The 20,270-nt window shown below is 42.8% G+C and overlaps 1 protein-coding gene across 4 annotated transcripts in view; it reads right to left on the bottom strand.

The window, feature by feature from the left end:
• Positions 1–17,805, bottom strand: part of KIAA1549 (KIAA1549 ortholog) — a 145,036-nt gene extending 127,231 nt beyond the window's left edge. For 3 of the 4 annotated variants that reach the window (XM_064737383.1, XM_064737399.1, XM_064737394.1), the window contains exon 1: positions 17,262–17,805. In XM_064737383.1, the coding sequence (XP_064593453.1) occupies positions 17,262–17,373 (112 nt within the window). In that variant the 5' untranslated portion in view covers positions 17,374–17,805. Of the gene's footprint in view, positions 1–16,846; positions 16,896–17,261 lie in introns of those variants that run through there. The other variant, XM_064737391.1, reaches the window with a different exon arrangement.
• Between the last annotated feature and the right edge of the window lie 2,465 nt (positions 17,806–20,270).

Below are 20,270 nucleotides of genomic sequence, written 5' to 3'. Positions count from 1 at the left end.
CCTCTTAATCAACATCCTTCCTGAGCAGCTGACATTTGTAGCTACCACACAGGTGGGAAAACTTCCCAGCTTCCACTCATACATTTAAACTGTTTTCCCAACCATACCATTGCACAGGGAGCTCCTCTTCAGCAGCCCAGCAAACTCTTCCTCCCCCCGATACATTCCCCTCTAGCCCCACATGACTGGTTTTCAGAAATTTTTGTCATCTTAGCAATACAGAACTTTACTGTTTATCTCTAGAGAAATCAGTTCTGTCTCCCTGAGCTATTAATACAAAAGTCTATCAATACAAAAGTCTACCCACAAAAACAATCAAAATGAAATTTCCTGCACATATTTTACTCAAAATATTAGTGAACAAAGCTTGGTATAACATGTTGATGACTGTTCCATTGCATCTTTAAACAAATGGCTTTAATAAGCTTTTTAATCTAAAGCTAATACCTTATCACAACAGCTGCACCTTTGTGGAGCACACTTTTAAGGACTCAGCTCCCACAGGACAAGTTATTCCCAATTCCCAATAACATCTCTGCAATCCAGAAAGTCACCTCACGTCTCTTTCCCACCTCCAGACAAACCAACATCTCTGACAAGCTTAATGAACCCTAAATCAGCAGCATCCCTCTCACGTTTGCAACAGTGTGCTACATTTATCATGCACTGGCCTGGTACCTCGGGTGATAGTTTGTAATAGCTCATGGCAGAACTGCAAATGACAATGCACAGAACACCTGTAAAACGCTACCCAAGGATTCATCTCACAGAAACCAGTGGAGCTGCAATAGTGGCTCTTTCCATAGTCATGAAACAAGAGGCTATACTCAAAATATTAAATTGTTCATTCATTAAGCTGGGCTAAAACCACTTCAATACAAATTCAGATGTTGTTGTAACCTAAAACTGAATGCTCCTGTTCCCACAGCTGAAGAATAAAAGGGGAAACATACTCAGTAATGTTTCTCACTATCAATAATCCAGTTGTGGTAAGTGAAAATGTCTGTGGTATCTTTCATTAAACATAGCTAGCAATTGCTCCTCACAGCAAATATGAAATTGGATAATGCCAACAATGCCAACAGAGAGCTGCACAGGATTCCTTCCCTCTCCTCACCATCATTTTATTCTATTAACTGCTGTTACTGGGGAATAAAATCACTTAAATAGGATTTTAAACAAGTCAGGAATTAAAAATAAAAAACAAATAAAAAAGAACCTTCCTTCCTCTGTCATTAGGGATCTAAAATAGTCCAAACCACATGACTAAATATATTTACCATGTTTTATTCTACTGTAATGCCGAGATTCAACGTGGTCCATGCACTTTCTAGAAAGTTAAGCCAATCAACGAAATGTTTCATTTCCTCTGCCCTTCCTCCCCACTTATCCAGCACAATTCCAGGTTTAACAAGCTGGAGGATTTCAGAAACACTGCCTTCTCTCCTTCATCAAGAAGCATTTCACTACATGCACCAGATATATTCATGAAGGGTAAGATCCAGTTCATTAAAGACACTAGACCTTGGCATGGAAGACAGTTTCCCAGGGCTCTAAGCTGGAGATTATTTCATTTTAAGTATTTCTGAGGTAAATTGCATTTCTTGGAGTGTTAATCTCATCATAAACTGAAGTACAAGTACAGTGAAAGAAACTGTTGTATTTAACCAAGCCGAAATGACACTCTCAAGACATTAAGCCTATAAAAAGTAGCCCCAGGTTATCAAATGCCAGCAGTATGTCAGCATCTGTGCTGTGGGTGCCAAAAAGTGATGCTGCTGACAGAAGAACCAAATTATCTGAAAAGTCAGCACCTGTGTTTTTGACTCAAGCTTGGTCTAGGAAGAAGAAAAACCTGAATATTAAAAGACAAGCTATTGATACCATTTTTTCACCAAACATATGGGACATGTCACAGCATCCTTACTTCATGCCTGCTCTGCAGAGCTCAAGCAACTAATGACAAGCAGTTCACTACATCAAGATTGTGCCACAGTTTCCTTACAGGAGCCTAGTAAATCTACACCTTAATTCTGACCCTTACCTCAATTTTGCGTCATGCACCACTATTTCTACAACAGGGAACAGGCCAGGGATTAACAAAAATAACAAAAAAAGCTATGAACGTCTCAATATTCACTACAGTACCAATTCTCAGCAAAACCACTTTTTGGTGTTTCCTTTAGTGAGAAAAAGGTCCCAATAAAGTCGATCTAACCTGCAAAACTTTAATAAAACTTGGCATTTCCAACACTTGCAGTTTTCTTTAAAATGTCAGCATGTTCAGATTTGTATGGTGCTCTTAAGCCTTCTGGGGTTTTTTTTTCTTTCCTCCTTTCTCTGCATGGGATGAGGAAACTGAGAACTTGTCAGCTCCCAAACTGGTTTACATAAGCCAGCCCTAATCAGAGCCTGAATCTGCTAGAGTCAGCATCATGAGAGATCTCCATATTTCCCTGAGTATCTCAAAGACTACACCACCACACATTATGGACAGAGAAGCACCTATTACTGACCTTCAAATAGTTATTGAACAGAACCCTTGAAAACTCTCAGTGTAAATGAAATGAAATTTGACTGAGATTCTATGCTGAAATATATACCTCTGGAAAATTTTCCTGCATTAGTTCTTGGTGGCAGCACAAAATTTTAGCATTGAAGCTAACTATGGAAAACAGCAAAAGGTCTAAATCCTTTACATTGTTATGGAGGGACATATCAGGAACTCTGTTTTTCAAAGAAAGCCTATTATGGCAAAAAATGTCCTCCTCCATTTTAGGCACCACTGAGAACTGCAATCATGATTATTGTAAATTCAGTGCCAGAGATGCTTTAGAATTTTTAACATTTTACATCCATGTGATGATATTTAAATCATTATAACAAAACCACAAAGGCAACACTTCCAGTTTCACACAAGTCTCTCAAGTGACCTACAATATGCACTGCCTCAAATATCTCACTTCTATTAGTTTTTCTCTGGTGAGGCTTCCTCTCCCCTAGACACTCATCCATCATTAAGCCAACGTGCAAATTAAACAAAATACTGAGTTTTGTATCATTTGGCTTTAAAAAGACCACAAAGACAAAAATAAAAACCATTTACACTGCAGTAAGCAACATGATGGCTTATATTTTTCTCCACAGTATTTCAGTATTCTTTTCTGCTCCCAACCCTCCACACTATCACAACCTTCAGGAACACTCATGCATTTTCTGTTGTAAAATACATGAGTTTCCATCAAAAGGGGCTGAGAACTGACGTGCCACCATGCTGCCTGTCAGTGTTCTTGCTGCCCCATACCATTAATTCAACTCTTCTGCTCACAGCAAAGTTGCCACCAGCAGCCACTGCCAGCAAGATCCTGCTGAAAAAAACTGCAAAAGTCTGCTGGAATTGATGAGTGTGCTCATTACAAAATATTTTGTCTCCACTATTGACAGTGTTTTCAAATCCTGTCTCTCACATGGTAACATTGAGTCAGGCAGAAAAACAAACATTTCCACTACCTATTTAAAGCTGAAGCTCACTAATTGGAAGCTTGCTCTCTCTTGGACGATGCAGAAAACATCTTAAGCAGTGGTAGGCAGACAGCATGATGTAAGACAGAATACCTGATTGCAGTCAGGTGCTAGACCTTTACCACTTCATATTGGGCCACCCAAACATTTTCTTGCTTTTCACATGGTCCTGGAAAGCCTAGCTTGCTGATTTAGGAGCACTGAGATGTGTTGGATCCACCTCAGAACACCCAGGCATGCATTTGCTGCCCTACTGACAAGCCTGGCTCGTTAGACCAGAACAAATCTCTAGCAATGGCCTGATTTGTACACACAGTAATACAGGTGTAGCTGCAGGGTGGTTTCCTTTTGGACAGCTGAGGGTACAGAAATAGAAGAGAGCCAGAAATGCAAGGGCAGCAGAGGTTTAGCCGGTAGCCCAGCTAGCCCTGCACAAGGCAGGAGCAGCAAGCAGATGGAGGGAAGCTGAGCACTTTGGCAAAGCTCTGGGCCCATGAGGCTGCACAGGGAGAGCACATGCAGAAACAGTGTGAAGAAAGGAACTGTCACATGGGGACTGAACAGTAAATAATTCTCAGGCTAGGGCAAGTGCTGAAGCCAGGACTGAAACAGAAGGCATCAACTGTAAAAAAATATGTACTAAAATGCATGAGTAACAACACTGGCTCTCTTTACCTGTCAGCTAGAAAAGGGAAAATTCTTCATCTAGACAATTTATGGAGCTTAAACTTTCTATACAAATTATAATATGACTGAGGACCAAGAAGACATTTTAATTCAATCACTGATATGAACGTTTCCTTAAAGAAATTCTTACTGTTTACTTTGAGTTGAACAAAGATCCACTTTCCATTCAGCTGATAAAACTTTCAGAATGACCAACAACTCATACAAACTACTAGTAAGTTATGCAGTTCAAACGAGAAAGGAGTTGCTGTTGAAATGAAGGTTTCTCAACAGGAGAGGCTGTTTAAGATCAAGCAAGTTCAAATTGAGTTGCTCCTTAACAAATTCATTTTGGAGTAAAAGAGAGCTGTGGTGCCATTCTGTCAGTGGCAGCTGTGTTTTGAAAGGTTCTTGCCGCTCCCTTCTGTCCCCTGATACTCATTGCTGCACTCAGAGGTGCCAACACAATTGTTTGCATGACTGTGCTCTATTAAGGCTTTTAAAAACTATCCCGTTTCAAGTGGAAAAGGCAAAACCAAAACAGTAAAAATATCACGATAAATTACTTCAAAACAAATATAGCCTATACAAAAACCATACAAAAAAAATACTGATGAGGCAAGTTAAGACAGAACTAACAGAAACATCTTAAATTGAATCATTCATGTCTGGCAAGAGACTACACTCCTCCTTCTTCCTCCTCCCCTTTTTTCTAAGTATTCCCTTCCCCAAGAAGAAAAAACCCCACCCATGCCTAACAAATTCTGCTGTTAAGAGCCTGGAAGAAGTACACGGAACACAAAAACCAACACAAGATGGAATCAGGTCACTTTTCCTGGTCTTCAGTAAGAGGTAAGATGGAACTCCCTGCAACTCTCACTCTAAGACACAAGAGGTAGCAAATAGGATAGAATATATGGGGGGAAATAAGACAAGCATTGAGGAAAGCAGAGGGGAATGTTTGCTCAAAAATCATCCCATAAAAGGATTTTCTTCCCCCACCCCCCCCCCAAGAAAAAGTAATTGGCATTTACTATATTGGTTAGAAGAAACTATATTACCATGTTTGTGAAGCAAAATCTCCAGGTCTTGTGTCTCTATTTGAACAGGCACATTTTATGACAATTCAACATTCCAGACAAACATAAAACATTGATATGAAACAAGGCTGAGCTCAAAAGACTAGCTTTGACTATTATTGCTGTGTCTTCTGATTAAATATACATAACACCTGCTGTAATGTGTAAAAACAGAGGAAAATCTAGAGGGTTTACTTGTTTAAAATAGAAATTGATTGCTTCATGAACAGCCCACTTACCAAAGCAGGATTTTTATTTAGAAATGTGCCATTTTCCATAAACACCAACAGAGAATAGTATGAGGAAGCCTGCAAGATTTTTTGGATGGAAAAAAGACTATTGATATTGCTATCAGAGACTACATCACCACAAGCCATGCTACTCTTAACTCAATTACACGGCCATTGAACAATTTCTGCATGAACATAAGTGTTTAATTAAAAATAAAGTACACTTAGCATGTCCTTTTTAACTGCTCAGTATAAAAATATCTGACACATTAAGGAAAACCCCCACCTGTTCCCCCAAGAGACTATGAACAGGAGTCTGAGACATGCACAACATTTATTGTTAATAACATATTCCATTGGCTTTGATATTCTTTCATTAAAGCAAATCAGAAAAAAGCCAAACAAATAAATGTTCTTTTAAAATATTTAGGTTTCAAACAAAACTTCAATATTTTCCACCTAGCTTGACACAACAGAGCTCCAAATTAAAAGCTCTATATTCTTTAGATTGGAAGAGAAAGGAAATTCCTGCCTCAACAGTTTTGAAGCAGTAAGGAATCCAATCCCAGAAGCCACAAAGGATGCAATAATGCCATTTCTCTTACACTGCAGAAACAAATCAGGAAGCATCAACAAGCTTATAACATTCCCAAGCAAGATGAACCATACTAAAGTTGGCACAATAAATACACTGCAGGTTTTAGAGACAGGCCAAATGGGAGCTTTAGTCACTGGGGTTCCCCATCTCATGAACTCCACATGCTCCCTGTTCTTTCCTGCTCCTTCCCACTGCAGGCAAAGAAACCTAAGGAAGGCACTGTAGAATTACCAGAGTAAAGCTGCTCTCAGGTTACTGTATGAGGTGGCTCCCAAGGTGAGCACAATAGAAACAGAATTTGAGACAGCGCTTCCAATTAAACTTGGGAGAGTTCATATGGCCAAACCAGCACAGACAGGCTTCAACCTTTATGAAAAATAAACTATCTGATTTGATATTTTCCCTTATCTCCCAAGGGAGGGGGAAAACCCCCAAAAACAAACCAAAACACACACATTAATGCATTATGAGCACAACCCAACACTACATGCCTCAGCCTGGATGGTGTTTCACAAACACCTGCTGGTTTGGGTGGTTGCTTTCCCAGTCTACAACAAACTATACTTAGCATGCACCTGTGCTTTTCACCTGTCCTCCTACAAATAATTCCATCCACAAGAACTGATCTTAAACACTCCAAAGAAACCAAATAGCTGCTGTTGGATTTAATCCATTACTTTTATCCTACTGGTAATATCCTCATATTTTCCAACTGTCTCAAAACTAAAAGCATCAAATCTCAAAATACATTTTCATAAACCCCAAGTCCACTAATGCATTAGAAATGTAATTTCTGATTAGGAGAAATAGAAGTAGGAGCTATAAGTATTCACTCAATTCAGCATACTTGGCTTCATAAAGCATATTAACGCTTGCACCTGCATTTGGAAGATGTAAAATATTTATTTCTGCTTTTGAAAATATCTAGAAAGCTACTTAACTTTCACATTTACATATCATATTTACAGAGAACGAATCATATTTACAGATTACAAGTTTTAGATGTGGCCTCCAAGGCTGATACTATTTAGGAATGAAGGAAGGTACTGGGGAATATTTCTGAAGTATCTCATCTAAGTCACATAGATGTTTTTACTAAATATATGATCCAACATAACACTGCATTCTATTCTCCAATGACTGAGTTTTATTTCCAAATACAAAATAATACAACCATTCTGAATTGTTAGTGCAGTTTCACACATCGATAGCATGTTTCAACTATGGCTTTGGCTCATTAAAAAAATACATCAAAACCATCATTTGAGCGTTATTTTAGAAAAAATCTGAAAGAACCTCTTTAAGGTTTCTAGGCCTATATTCCCCTGATTTCTCTGCATAAACTTTACATATGGCAAATAGCAGTGGTAAATACTAAAGAATCACAAGAATAGGTCAGTACAGAAATTTTATTCAGTTTTGTTTCTAAGTTTCTAATATTCCCAGGACGTTAAGAAGATTATACCTTCAAGTGACACCGCCTGCTTGGAATCCAGTCAATTCAAAAAAAGAAACTGGATTTACTTTCATTTCACATTCCTCAGCTTCCCTAATCCTTCTGACAAATTTTACAGTTTTAAGAACATGGTTGTGGTAGAAGCAACAAAGTAACTGCTCACAGAGGTAAACAAAGTAAAAAGACTGACAGAATTTATTTTCTTGAAACTTCCTTGCTGGTATTAATATTGGAGAAGATTTCTTGAGGAAACTTTGATTACCATGTTGATAAGCATTTATGTAATTTTTAAAACCAAGTTACTATAAAAAGCACATACACACTGGGAAGACAAAGGAAAATTATCTTTTTTTGTTCTTTCAGAATGGAACAAATTACATCTTCTAAAAATTGAATGTCAATGGCTGGAAGCCCAAATCTGTTTCATCCTTCACCACAAGCACAGGAAGTAAGGTCACTGACAGATTTTAATTGAAAACATCTTCCAACCAGACTTCTGCTCTAGATCAGGATTTTGTTCTGTGACGTGCAATTTCTATCCTAATATATCACACAAGCTTGTCCCAGCTCAGCAGCAGCTTCAGTTTTAAGTACAGCCACCACAGGAGGAGTTACCCAAGCAGAATCCAGTGAAGCTGACAAACAATCGCCTGTCTCCCATTCAAACAGTAACCTGATTCCAGCCCAGAGGGGTCTGCTCCATAAATGCTCGGAGCTTTGTCTGCAAGTAAAGCTCAGCTGTGTCCTTGTGGCTTTGTGGTTGAGCAGAGCTCGCTGCAATCTGCATACAAGAGGAGGAATTTATTTACAAGAGAATTACGAGCCACAGGAAAAGGTGAGACAGGCTCAACATCTAATCAAGTTCACACCCAGCTGGAAGAATAAATGCTCCCTGCACCACCCTGCAGCATTAAACAGCTGCCTTTAAATAAGGAAAGAAGTTTACTTAGAGACTCTCCACATACCAGCTCAATACACTACTGGTGGGGAGCAAAAAAGGGAGAGTCTTCTTTTCTTATAAGAATTCATAACAGCTTCATTTTCTTTTTCTGTATCAAAAGATTCAGTAAGAAATTCAGTCCAAGAGGGTGTGAATTAAGAACAAAGAGGCTGAAAACAAAATCTGTATATTGTATCAATGCTACTTTAAAAAAAAATAAATCTTCACCTGTACTATGTGACTGTCCTATGTGACCATTTATTTTCAGAGTGCATTTAGAGTTCTTGAGTTTATCTTACCAGACACCTGAGAGTTTTCTGTTAAAACTAGCAGCTACCCATTTAGACAATGCCCTTCTCCACAGCTCTAAGGCAAGCTCTAAAGTGAGGATGCTCAAGTCAATATTCAGGGCAGCCACAAAAACCCCTCCAAACCTGCAACATCAAGCAGCCCTCCTCTTAGCACAACACCTTCCATTACTGATACCCTAATCTATATTCCAAATTTCATCTGCTCTGAGTACAGCTCCAGTCCAGGGTTATCTCTGCTGCTCCTTATTTCAGTATCCTCCTGACCAAAGTTTGTATCCCCCCTTGCTCTCACCCTGCCACAGTAACCAATCTCAGAGAGAGGGCACAAAGACAGCCCCACACTGCCTTAACTGCCCAGAAAAGCTTTGTCAGAACTGAGAACTTCACACACCTGAGCCCAGCCCAACAAGCTCACAGCTCTGGCCAGGACACCCCTGCTGCTATCCTACAGCACTTGCTGCTCCACTCAGGGTGCCAGGTGGGAGAACTGATGTCTCTCAGCTACTGGAGAACTAAAGATTTGTCTTCTCCCTTTGACACAGACCCACAGATGGCAGCACACAGAACGCGGCAGCTGAAGCTTTGGTCTGGTGTCATTTCTTTGCCCAGTCTCCCAATTGTCTTGCATCACTCAGGGCCTCTTGCTTGCACCCTCACTCCCTTTGCTAAGGACAAGGGCAAATCCTGATTTCTGTGCCAGGATGAAGAAGTTCCCAGCTTGACCAACTACACATTTCATAGAAATAGCAATGAAGTGTTTTCTTCAATACTGCCTCTCTCTATCCCACCTCTGAAATATAAAAATGCTAGTAATAATTCAGTTGATGAATAAAGACATGCAGATTCACATCCACACCACTATTTGTAGCTGTTTTCTCAGTGATAACCTCTCAGTGATGCAGCATTCTGAAATGCTTCACAAACTGACCTTGCACAGAGGGCAACTTAGAAAGTTAGTGTGTTTATCCTGCCTGTTAGTACCATGGATAAAAACACTGCAACAAGGATTACAAAATGTTCTCTGAAAGCTTAAAAAATGTTAATCCTAAAAATCAACCAACATAAAACCCACAGATTGTTTCTTCACCTGATCAGTACACCAAAGTTCTCAGTAATAAATAATATTAGTCCCAAAGCTGCAGTCTGCACATAAATGACATTTATTTGTTATTTATTATTTGTAGTAACTCACAAAACCAGAACTGCAAAGTACTTCATATCACTGTTACAATCCTCTTCTGTTAGATCATTCTACAAGCTCATCTGTCAACTCCAGTGACACATTACATTATTGCCCCAAACCATGCAATTCACAGTTTCATTATCCCCACTGTTAAAAAGATCAGCAGTTAGAAAACCTGTCTTGTCCACTTGAATTCAAGTCCTCTTTTCTTCCTCAACATAAACAACTATTTATACAATTTCCCTTTATGTTTAATATTTTATATTAATATCTTATATGTTTGAATAAAGTCCTGTCCCTCTGGCATTTTTTCTAGATTAGACATTCCCAACAGTTCTGCAAACTGAACTGTCTCTGGTAGCCTGTCTCCTCCTTGAAGGACAAGGCCCTTTACTAGACACTGCATTCCAGCTGGAGCTCTTGTGCTACTGAAGAAAACCAATGAGTTATTGCACAGGATAGGCCCAGTACCACTGGGATCCTGGTGAATCCCATTCTGTCCACGATCCCTGATATACACCAGGCCCTTAATACAACACTACTGCATTGTCTGGTCCCCATCCTAGAGCTAAACAGGTTTTCAAGTCCTTCAGTATGACACTATTATGCATGTTCCTTACTGAAAATCATGGATTTCAGGTCCTTGATTTACTGTGTTTCCACCATTCCTCCCTCCTCTTCCCCTTACTTGCAGGTGAATTTTAGCCTCTTATCTATTTCAAATGTTCAAGACCTAACATGCTGTCTTGACCAGATGGCTGAAGCCAAATCAAAGTTCTATACAGGATATTAATTCACAGAAGAGAAGCCTCTCTAAATCAGAGGGGAGAATGGAAAAGGACTAAAAGGGCTAGAAAATAGTTTGCATATGAAGAGCAACTGGAGGGGTAGGAGATGTAAGCTGAAACTGCTAAAACTGAAAGTGAGCAAACATAACCATGATTTCTTTTAAAGAATATTTGATTTATAAAAAACCCCAACATCAAAATCCTGCTGCACCTTGATACATAGTACATCTTCTCATCCCTAAGGTGAGCTAACTCACTAAAAAGTCTTGGTGTGGTAAATATATCATGTTCCACCAACACCTGTTACTTTCTATTTGCTTACAACTAGTTTTATTTCTTACACTTGCTTTGTGTAGAGTCAAGTTCTGCAGACTGGTTTATCATCTGCTGGATCTTTACTGTTCTCAAGACAAAAATCTGGCTTTCTGACTAACTTTTTTTGCTCACTGTTATTGCATCTGGACATTCCTTAGGATCTTGAAAATCAAATGAGGAACTGCATCTGAGAAATCACATTTTACAAATGGTGAAACTGAGAAACAAGGTCAAATTCTGAGAGCCTAATTTGAAACATTAATTAGTATTTAGAATTTCAGACACAACATCTATTTACGAACAGCTTCCCCAGATTTCTTTGGCAGCTGGAAGCACTCAGCATTTCTGCAACACAGATCCCAGAGGTCTGACATCCAGTAAATGAGGAACACACACAGCTAGTGACCACCTGTGGGAAGCTTGGTTTAAGCAACTTGAGCATCACTGAAACTCTGCAACAGCAACACAACTCAATTGTCTAGAACAGCATTTAATTACATTAACAGCAAAACCTCTATTTGAACTTCCCTGTCCCTCCTTTCATGTCACACCTCAAACATCTGCTACAAAGGAGTCCTACAGACTTTTTCATTTGCTAGCCAGTTCCCATTTTTCCCCAGAACAGGATCAGTCCTTGAGCACAATGATGGTCCTGTATGCAGGTGTGTTCATGTGCAGGTGCCTCTATAGCTATAAATATTATCTATATGGACACATGCCTTGTGACCATAGCTGTACAACAGCTTGCAGGTACAGAAATTTAAAACCTCTGTATGGATTAATAGGTTATTTTAACGTCAGTATTTCCAACTTGCTGATTTTTGTCTCTGCAGTCTTCATATGCTGCTACAATTTTTGTGGAGGAATTTTTCCAGTTCTTAAAACAAACTTAGAAAAACACTTCTGTCACAAGGCTGATTCATTCACATTCATGAAATGTTCTAAGGAGCAGCAGCAGATTACCATGCTTCTGGCTAAGAGGAGAAAAGGACCAACACTCTGAAGCCCTAAATTCTGTGCCAAATTCTGAAGGAAGTGTCCCACAGCAGCAGGCACACATTTTCCCATTTTTAATTTGCAAGCTTGATGCTTTTGGTCACATCTCCTCCAGTCTTGTCCCAGCCCCTTGTCTTCCCCACCTCTGATTCATCCTTTCAACGCTATTTTTTTTTAATGCTTATTTTCCTTTTTTAAACTGAGTCCATCTGTGTTTCCCAGTGTGCTTATCCTACTATCAAACTGCATTGCTTGCTTCACCTAGGATTAATTTCTGCATTGCAGTTTCTCTCATCTACAGACCTATTTTACACTCTTGACCTACTGTCCTGCGTCCCACTCTTTGTGCCCTGCCAGTTCCAGTTTCTTTCATCTGACAAACCTTCTTGCAATTTGTGTCTCTTCCCCTCCTACAACTTCCAGGTTTCTGGACACATCTCATCAACATGCTGAAGAGTGCCTGAAAGATCCTCAGACCCTACTCCAAATTAATCCTAAGTCCCATGTTGGCTCCTTCTAAGGACTTATTTCTGTTTGCCCCCTTGGGCCTGGTGCAATCAAAGACCACCAAAGAGCACCAGGAGGCAGATGCCAAAGACACCCTAAAGAAAGCAAAGCATTACATAACAGAAACATGGCCTTAAAAACAAGGCAGGAAGGTGCTCAGTTCTCAGTCATGAAGCTCAGTCCAGTCCCGCTTCTGGAGCAGCTTAGATAGACTTTCATAGCAAAGTCCAATCTTTCCCCTAACATTTCAGACTATGGGAAGAGTGCTGAGTACATCTGCCCAGGCAACACATATATTCCAGGTCAGTACTGACAGGTAGGTGAGGTCCCACAAAAATAGTCCATATTCAAGCTTCAGCTGACAAAAAAAAAAGTCATCTTCTCTAATGTAGCCATGTCTACCTAAATTCAGTCATTACAAGCTTTCAGAAAAGAAAAGTCCCTCTCAAAGCAAGACTGGAGAAAACATCCCCTCAGAGCAGACACAATCCAGCAAAGTTTAACTGCACTGCTCCAAAGCATAAGGGTATTAAAGCTGTTCAGAAAAGAAGCTGGCAGAACTCAAAGCAGAAGCCATTGTTTTCCTCTTGCCTCAACATCAGAAGCTGCTGAACTCTTCCAACTGACATTTTGCAAAGAAGAAAAAGCTTCAGCCCCTAGCTAAATGCACACTTTACAAAATTTCAATTGAAATATTTAAGTTTGTTCTCAACTCCACTGCAAAGCAGAAATATTTCTTAGACACATCTCACAGCTTAAGTAAGATCTAGAACAATTAGGCCCATTTCCCATATTTATTTGGGCATTTTACATGCCATTAATTACACTGACAAATGAGTGATGTGAGTACAGATAGTCAATTTTATCTTTTCTTTCCCCCCTAATCTCATGTGTTGTTACCAAATAAAAAAAAAAAAGACACCACTAATGAATTGCACTTTTAAAAGGTTTTTCCTTAGTCTTCCAAAACAGCTGTCTCCAGTTACATCAACAGCTGAAAACACAGTACATTTAGGGAGTATCAATCAAATTTGTTATTGAGTTCATGTGTGTTTGGCAATCACTGCAAAAAGGCATAGAAAGATATGACTTTTCAGGAGCTAGAAAGGCTTCACATCAGGTAACTCCAGAGTGAAAAACTGTCCATACTTACAAGGACTCCATGAGAATGGGATTCTTCTACATGAACCAAAATAGAAATTGACTACACAATTAAGTTCATTTAACGCTACTGTTTTACTAAAGTAAGACAAAATTTAAAGGATAACCATTTCCTTGCAGCTTTTTTTCCTCATACACAGGTTCCCAGGACACACTGTATTTAATAACTCTTATGCAATTAGCATTCATTATGCTGTATGCCACAACAGGCCAGGCTGGAGACACACTGGTACTTAAGGACAGCATCCACAAAAACTCTTACACAACCAGTGTTATTCATTCTGTCTGCCACAATGGGCAGAGCTGGAGACTCTCTGCTAGTTTAGGACATCAGCCACAATGAGATTTACTTTCAAATGAAGGAAAGCCATGTCTCCCACAGCTGAAGTGAGACTGTGTTATTAAGAAGTCTATTCTGCTTCACTTCTCTCCCAAGCAACTCCCACACATGCACACACATTCTGAACTGACAAGCAAGAATTGGGATGTCAGAACCTGCCATTTACCACAATCGCCACCTTCCCAAGACAAAGATTTGTGCTGCAGCAAGAAGTCACTGCTCTTCAACGTGCCCAGTTCCTGAAATCTATCACCCAAGGTAGGTCAAAGCCTGCTTTGCTGAAGTCATGCTGTATTTCAAGCCCCAGCCCTGCCTGAGAAGTCAAAGACTTTGCTTCACAAAAAGCCCTCACAAAACAGACATCACTGAACAAAAAGCTGCACTGTCCACTAGCTTGTTTAGCATTCTTACTTCTTGAAAGAACATGCAAACAAAAAACACATTTCCTCTGGCAGGACTACAAGTGTAGCTTGTAGACACGAGGCTGACATAAATAAAGCTAGCACAGCATAGAAAGCAGTCATAAAGAGAATCCTCCAACCATATGGGTCTTCTGTGAAAATGAACTGGAAGCAAGCTTGACAAGCTCAACTGGCCACAAGAGATGTGATGCCAACTCAAGTGTTTGCAACAGACTAATGCAATTAAGTTGAATAAACAATATCCTGCAACTCTCCCATAAGGCAGCTACATCTGATTCCCTGCTTGACCTCCACAACTTGCCCTTGGTCCCTGAGTCTCTGAGGAGACTCACTGCAATCTTTTCAGAGTCCACAACACAGAGTTCTCCTCCCTCCCATGAAAACAGCACAGCGAGACAAGATAAATCCTCTTGATTGTTAGTGCGGGAGTTGTGCAGATTGTGCAATGGAACAAAAGCAAAAACACAGCCTGTGCTGAGCAGCAAGAAATTCAAATAGCCTGGCCAAGGCCCTGCTTCACTGAGGTGCTCAAAGGCAAACCCACCTTCAGCACACTGGTGTCCAACCACACACTAAGGGTTCAGCATCTGCTTAACTGGAGAGGCTGCAGCCCTGATTCAGCAACATGTGACTTTTGTGGGAGCTGGATCAAGCATTCCAAAACCCAAGTTGTTTAACTACTAAATTTTCTTAAGTATTGTCCTTGCTATTTCAACTGCAGTAAGTGCCCATTCCACTCTTACTGTATGCTCCTTCTGTGTAACTCAGAGCTGTAGGAGTTTGCTCTTGCTGTCCCCTAGACTGGTCAAGACCATATCACTGAAAGGCAAATGAACTGCACCCTAGAGAGATTTACGAGAGTTGTAAATCTGTTGGTCAGTTAAGTGAAAGCTGCCCAAACCTAGGGCATTTGATCAGTATACAGCTCTTCTGCTTCACAACATCCATTACACCATCAAAACATTCAACACTAAGACAAGATTCTGATAAAGATGGTGTTCTCTAAAACTTATGGACCCCAGAAAGAGAAATCAGATTTCTGCCATGCTTTCAAATAAAGCATTTCACCTTAACAAAAAGGAACAAGATATCCTTGCTCTCTTCAACTTGCAGACTTTAAATCTCTGCAACCAATGGACCATTTCTGAGATGTCAATAAAAAAAGCATCCTCTGAAGAGCAAGTTTACTGTCAGTATCCTCAAGTTCATTGTGCATGATTCACATGCCCAGTGGAAATTGAAAACATAGAGGACTCTCAAATCAAAACAGCTTAAAGGCTCCTGCCATAAACTGAGCAGGAAAGCAGAGCTTTGGGCAAGATCTGTTGTCTCTAAGTACGCTCTTCCAGCAGCTCAAACACTGGCTGAGTTACATAACTTTTCTACTGCTGTTTTCAAGTTATACAAGAATGCACAAGAATCACACAAATGTTTACAGAAATTCACAGCCACGTTTAATTAAAAGCTACTATGTACCAAAGAAACAAACAAGAGCCTTCAAGGACTTACTATGAAAATACAGAAGAAACCCAGCAATTCTCAGAGGCAAAAAACCACAAGTAAATTTCCAACTTACAAACCTAGTGCTTTGCCTTCTATTTGTATGCAAAATCTGTTTTATTTAAGAAAAATCACTGAAGTTTACAATGAAATATCAATTTTCACGTAGCCTGGAACATCTCTCCTAGGCTATGACGGGAGCTGGAAGAGAGTGTAACTTCTCTGAAAAGCTAACTAGTCACCTCCAAAACATGAACTACTTTCTGAAGTGGAATAAAGGATTATTATAAAGAGATAAGCATGTTTTATAACACCAAGGGTTCTTAAGCACCCAGCAATAATCACCACAATTCCTGTGTTTGAACAAAAGAGTCAACACTAATTGGTCTGCTTCATGACACAGGTTACTGCAGGCTCTTATCACTTATTGTCACTTATCAACAACTTTCTGATGCTGAGTAAAATGTATTACCTTATACCTGTTATCTACCAAAATGAAAACCTAATCACAGCAAAACTGTACCTTTCCATGAAATAATAGTTATTACTATCTTTTTTTAAGTATTAAAGATGAACCAAGAAGCGCTATGGGACCAGAACCAAATGAGACATCTCTGTGATTAAACTGTCTGCTTAACTACAGACTAATTCTGATACCTGGAGCCACAAGAGAAAAGACGAGAGAAAAAAAAAAGGGGTCACTGATTCATGATTTTTCCGAAACACCTACTGAACACACCACCCTCTGGAGCCCGAACCGTTCTCTCCACGCACAAGTCAGTGCTTGGAAAGTCGTCTTGGGCGTTTCGCGAGGCTCCCGATGCCTCCTTACTCGAAAGCTGGAGGAGAGCCAGGCTGCCCTGCATGTACCCCGCAGGTGCCACCGCAGCCCGACTCGGGGCACCTCCGGCCGCTGAGGCCACACGGCGCGGTGCCCGCTGCCCGGCACAGGACACCCTCCGAGCTCCAAACGCCGGCTGTCCCCTTTGTCCCCGCACGCTTCTCTCCTTCTCCTCCGCGGGTCGGAGCCTGGGGGCTGCCGCGGCCCCGCACCGGAGCGTTCGCGGTCTGCCTGCGAACAATGCGCGCCTTTTCTGGCGGAGCTCCCCGGCCGCGCCGCGCCGGCCCCCGCCCGCCGGCACCGCCGCATTGTTACCGGCGCTGCCGCCCCCTGCACCGCACCGCCCCGCTGCCGGCACGGCCCCGGGCCCCGCACACCTGCCCCCGGGCCCTCTTTGTTCCCTTACCTGCGGCGGGAGAGCCCCGCAGCGCCGGCACGGCGAGCAGCAGCGGCAGCAGGGCGGGCAGCGCCGGCCGCCACCGCGCCGCGGCCACCGCGAAGCGTGTCATCCCCTCCATGGCACGGCACGGCCCGGCCCGGCGTCAAGTCATCGCGGCGGTCCCCGCGTCCCCCCCGCGGGGGGCTGGAAGGGCTGGGCGGGCTCGGCGGCTCCTCCCGGGCGCATCCACCGCCGGCGGGGCTGGGACGCCCGCGGACGGGAGGCCGCCGCAGCACCCACCCTTCCCCACGCCCACCCCGTGGGGAGCGCTCACGGGGGCAGCGCCGCGACGCCTCCCAAGAGCGGCGGGGGAGGGCGAGCGGTGCGGCTCGGCGCCCGGAGGGCAGGCGGAGGGGCAGCCCCCGCACTGCGGGACAGCGGGGCTCCTCGGCGGGACGCCTACGGCCCTTCACGTGTGAGAAGCCGGCGGCGGCGGCAGCTCAGACCCGGCACCCGCTCGCTCCCCGCCCGCCGGCGACGCGCTGCCCCCGGCGGAACCCGGCGCGCGGCGGCGCGCACAGCCGGCCCGCCCGCCACCTGCGCGCTCCCGGCCGCGTCCGCGTCTGCGCGGGGGCGCGCCCGGCCCGCCCCCTCGGCCGGGGCGGTGGGAGCGGGGCGGGGCCGTGAGGGGCGGGACGGCTGCGGCTCCGCCCGGCGCCTCCCGCCCGCCCGCCGCGACCCGTGGCGCCGGGACGGTGCTGGGAGTGCCCCGGGATGGCCGAGGGCTGCCGCTGTCTGCTCCCGGAGCGGGGTGTCCCTGCTGCCGCTGCTTCCTGACTGCGCTCTCCCGCGGCACAGCGAGGTTGGCAAGCCGGCAGTCCCGTCCCTCAGCCCTCAGGGCAGGCTGAGTGGTGCCTGGGCTCTTCCCCAGGCGGTGCACGGAGGTTTGAGAGCTGGAACGGTAACGGGCGCGGCAGTGAGGGTAGAGCTGTGCGGCAGGACACCCAGGGGATTGCAGACATAAGGACAGACGACCCTTTCACCGCAGGGTTTGTCCTGATCCCGGCTCTCCTCAGGAGCAGGGGTGAGCGCAGCAGTAAAAGAACCACAAAAAGAACCATACCAGTAAAAGAACCATACACGAGCTGTGAGGGGAGCCCTGCACAGGGCAGCCCCAAGAGTCAAACACCATGTGCTCGGGAACCTTGTCCAAACACTTTTTCAGCTCTGTTAGGCTTGGTGCTGCGATCACTTCCCTGGGAAGCCTGTTCCACTGAATAACCATCTTAAGGGGGAAAAACCTTTTCCTAATATCCTGGCCCTATCTCCATGACACAGCTTCAGGCCATTTCCTCGGGTTCTGTCACTGGTCACCAGAGAGAAATCAGTGCCTGTCATGCTGCTTCCCCCCCAGGCAGGTGTATGAGGTCTCCTCCAGGCTGAACTGACCAAGCAACCTCAGCTGCTCCTTGTATGGTTTCCTCTCAAGGCCCTTCTCCATATTCATGGCCCTCCTTTGGATGATTTCTAATAGTTTTAGATTCTTTTTTATATGGTGGCACCCAAAACTGCACACAGGACTCAAGGTGAGGTTCCAGCAGCACAGAACAGAGCAGATCTCCCTTGACTGGCCAGAGATGCTGTGCTGGATCCATCCCAGGATATGGATGGCCCTTTTGGCTGCCAGGGCACACAGTCACTAAGGAGCACCAACCAGGGACAGCTGGGAAAAGATGCCACTACAGATTAGAGCTGGGCTCACATATGTTTCAGCTGCACTCAGAATTAACCAGGGTATCAGTTCCTCGGGAACACATCCATTGCAACAGAAACAACTCACTCCCAGAGATGGATGGAGGGAGAGAAGGATTCATTTTGCTGACATGCAGAAGTAAAACAATGAGCTATACCTGTACATCACACAATGAACATCACACTCACTCAACAAAGGAAAATTAAGCACGGTGAGTCCTTGGCAATGGAAATAAGCAAAGCTGAAATCACATCAGCTGAAGATGTGGCTCAATATAGACATCACAAATAAAGAGAGGGTGGGAAATCTCAAAAAAAACCCCTGGTTTTACATAAGACATTTTCAGGGTCAAAAAGTCCACAGATGCCATTTTATCAAAGGCAATCAACTATGATGAGTATTTCAGGCCTTCTAGGACAATACTTTCCTCTACTAAACTGACCTATAATTTCATTCTAAAAGTCATTCTCAGTCAACAAGATAATTTTTTTTTTCAATTTGTACAGTAGAGAGACATTTTACAGAATATTTCATGGGTGTTTACCACATATATCTTCAATCTAAATTAAACATCTAAGGTATAAAAATCTCATGCAAAGATGTTAAACATTGCAAAAAGAAGACCAAAGCAGGACAAATCCCCCTCCGCCCCATAGTTTTTGAAATATCTAACAGAAAACTGGATGCAGAAAAACTTGCATTACGTCACCTTTTTCCCTTTTTTCTGAGCAAATAAAAAAATCAGGGCCTGAGGATTACTTCTGCTGCATTAAATTGCTGATAGACAAAAGAATGGCTCTGATATTCCTTTTAATTTACTAAAACCAGAACCCATTAGGACATAATTTTTTTCTTTGTGACTTGCCAGTCCCTGAAAACAGCTCAGCTCAAAAGAGCACTCTAGCCTTTTGTTGTAATTACATACCCACCATTTGTGGATACAAGCCATGTCAGGTACTTCATTGCTGCCATCTCTTTCAGTTACTCATGTCCTCCTTAACCTCTCCTGCAAATGTGCAGTGCAGACTAAACAATATTCACCAAAAGCTTAAAAAACCCCACATCTTTCCAATGTGACTTCATTGTAAGCAGCTGTGTGCATGCATGTTTGGCATTGGAGTATGCAGTCACATACTCTTTCTGTTTGCAAAATGTGGTTTTCTTTTTCTTTTAATAAGCTAGCCCTCAGTAAGTGGACAGGAATCCATCTCTCCTTCAGATTCTGTGGGTGTTTTGGCAGTTAAGACCCTTGAAATGCTTAATTACAAAACATATTTCAGACC

Source organism: Zonotrichia leucophrys, chromosome 1A, assembly GCF_028769735.1.
Source record: "Zonotrichia leucophrys gambelii isolate GWCS_2022_RI chromosome 1A, RI_Zleu_2.0, whole genome shotgun sequence".
NCBI classification, from domain to species: domain Eukaryota; kingdom Metazoa; phylum Chordata; class Aves; order Passeriformes; family Passerellidae; genus Zonotrichia; species Zonotrichia leucophrys.
This window is presented reverse-complemented; position numbering and strand designations above follow the sequence as displayed.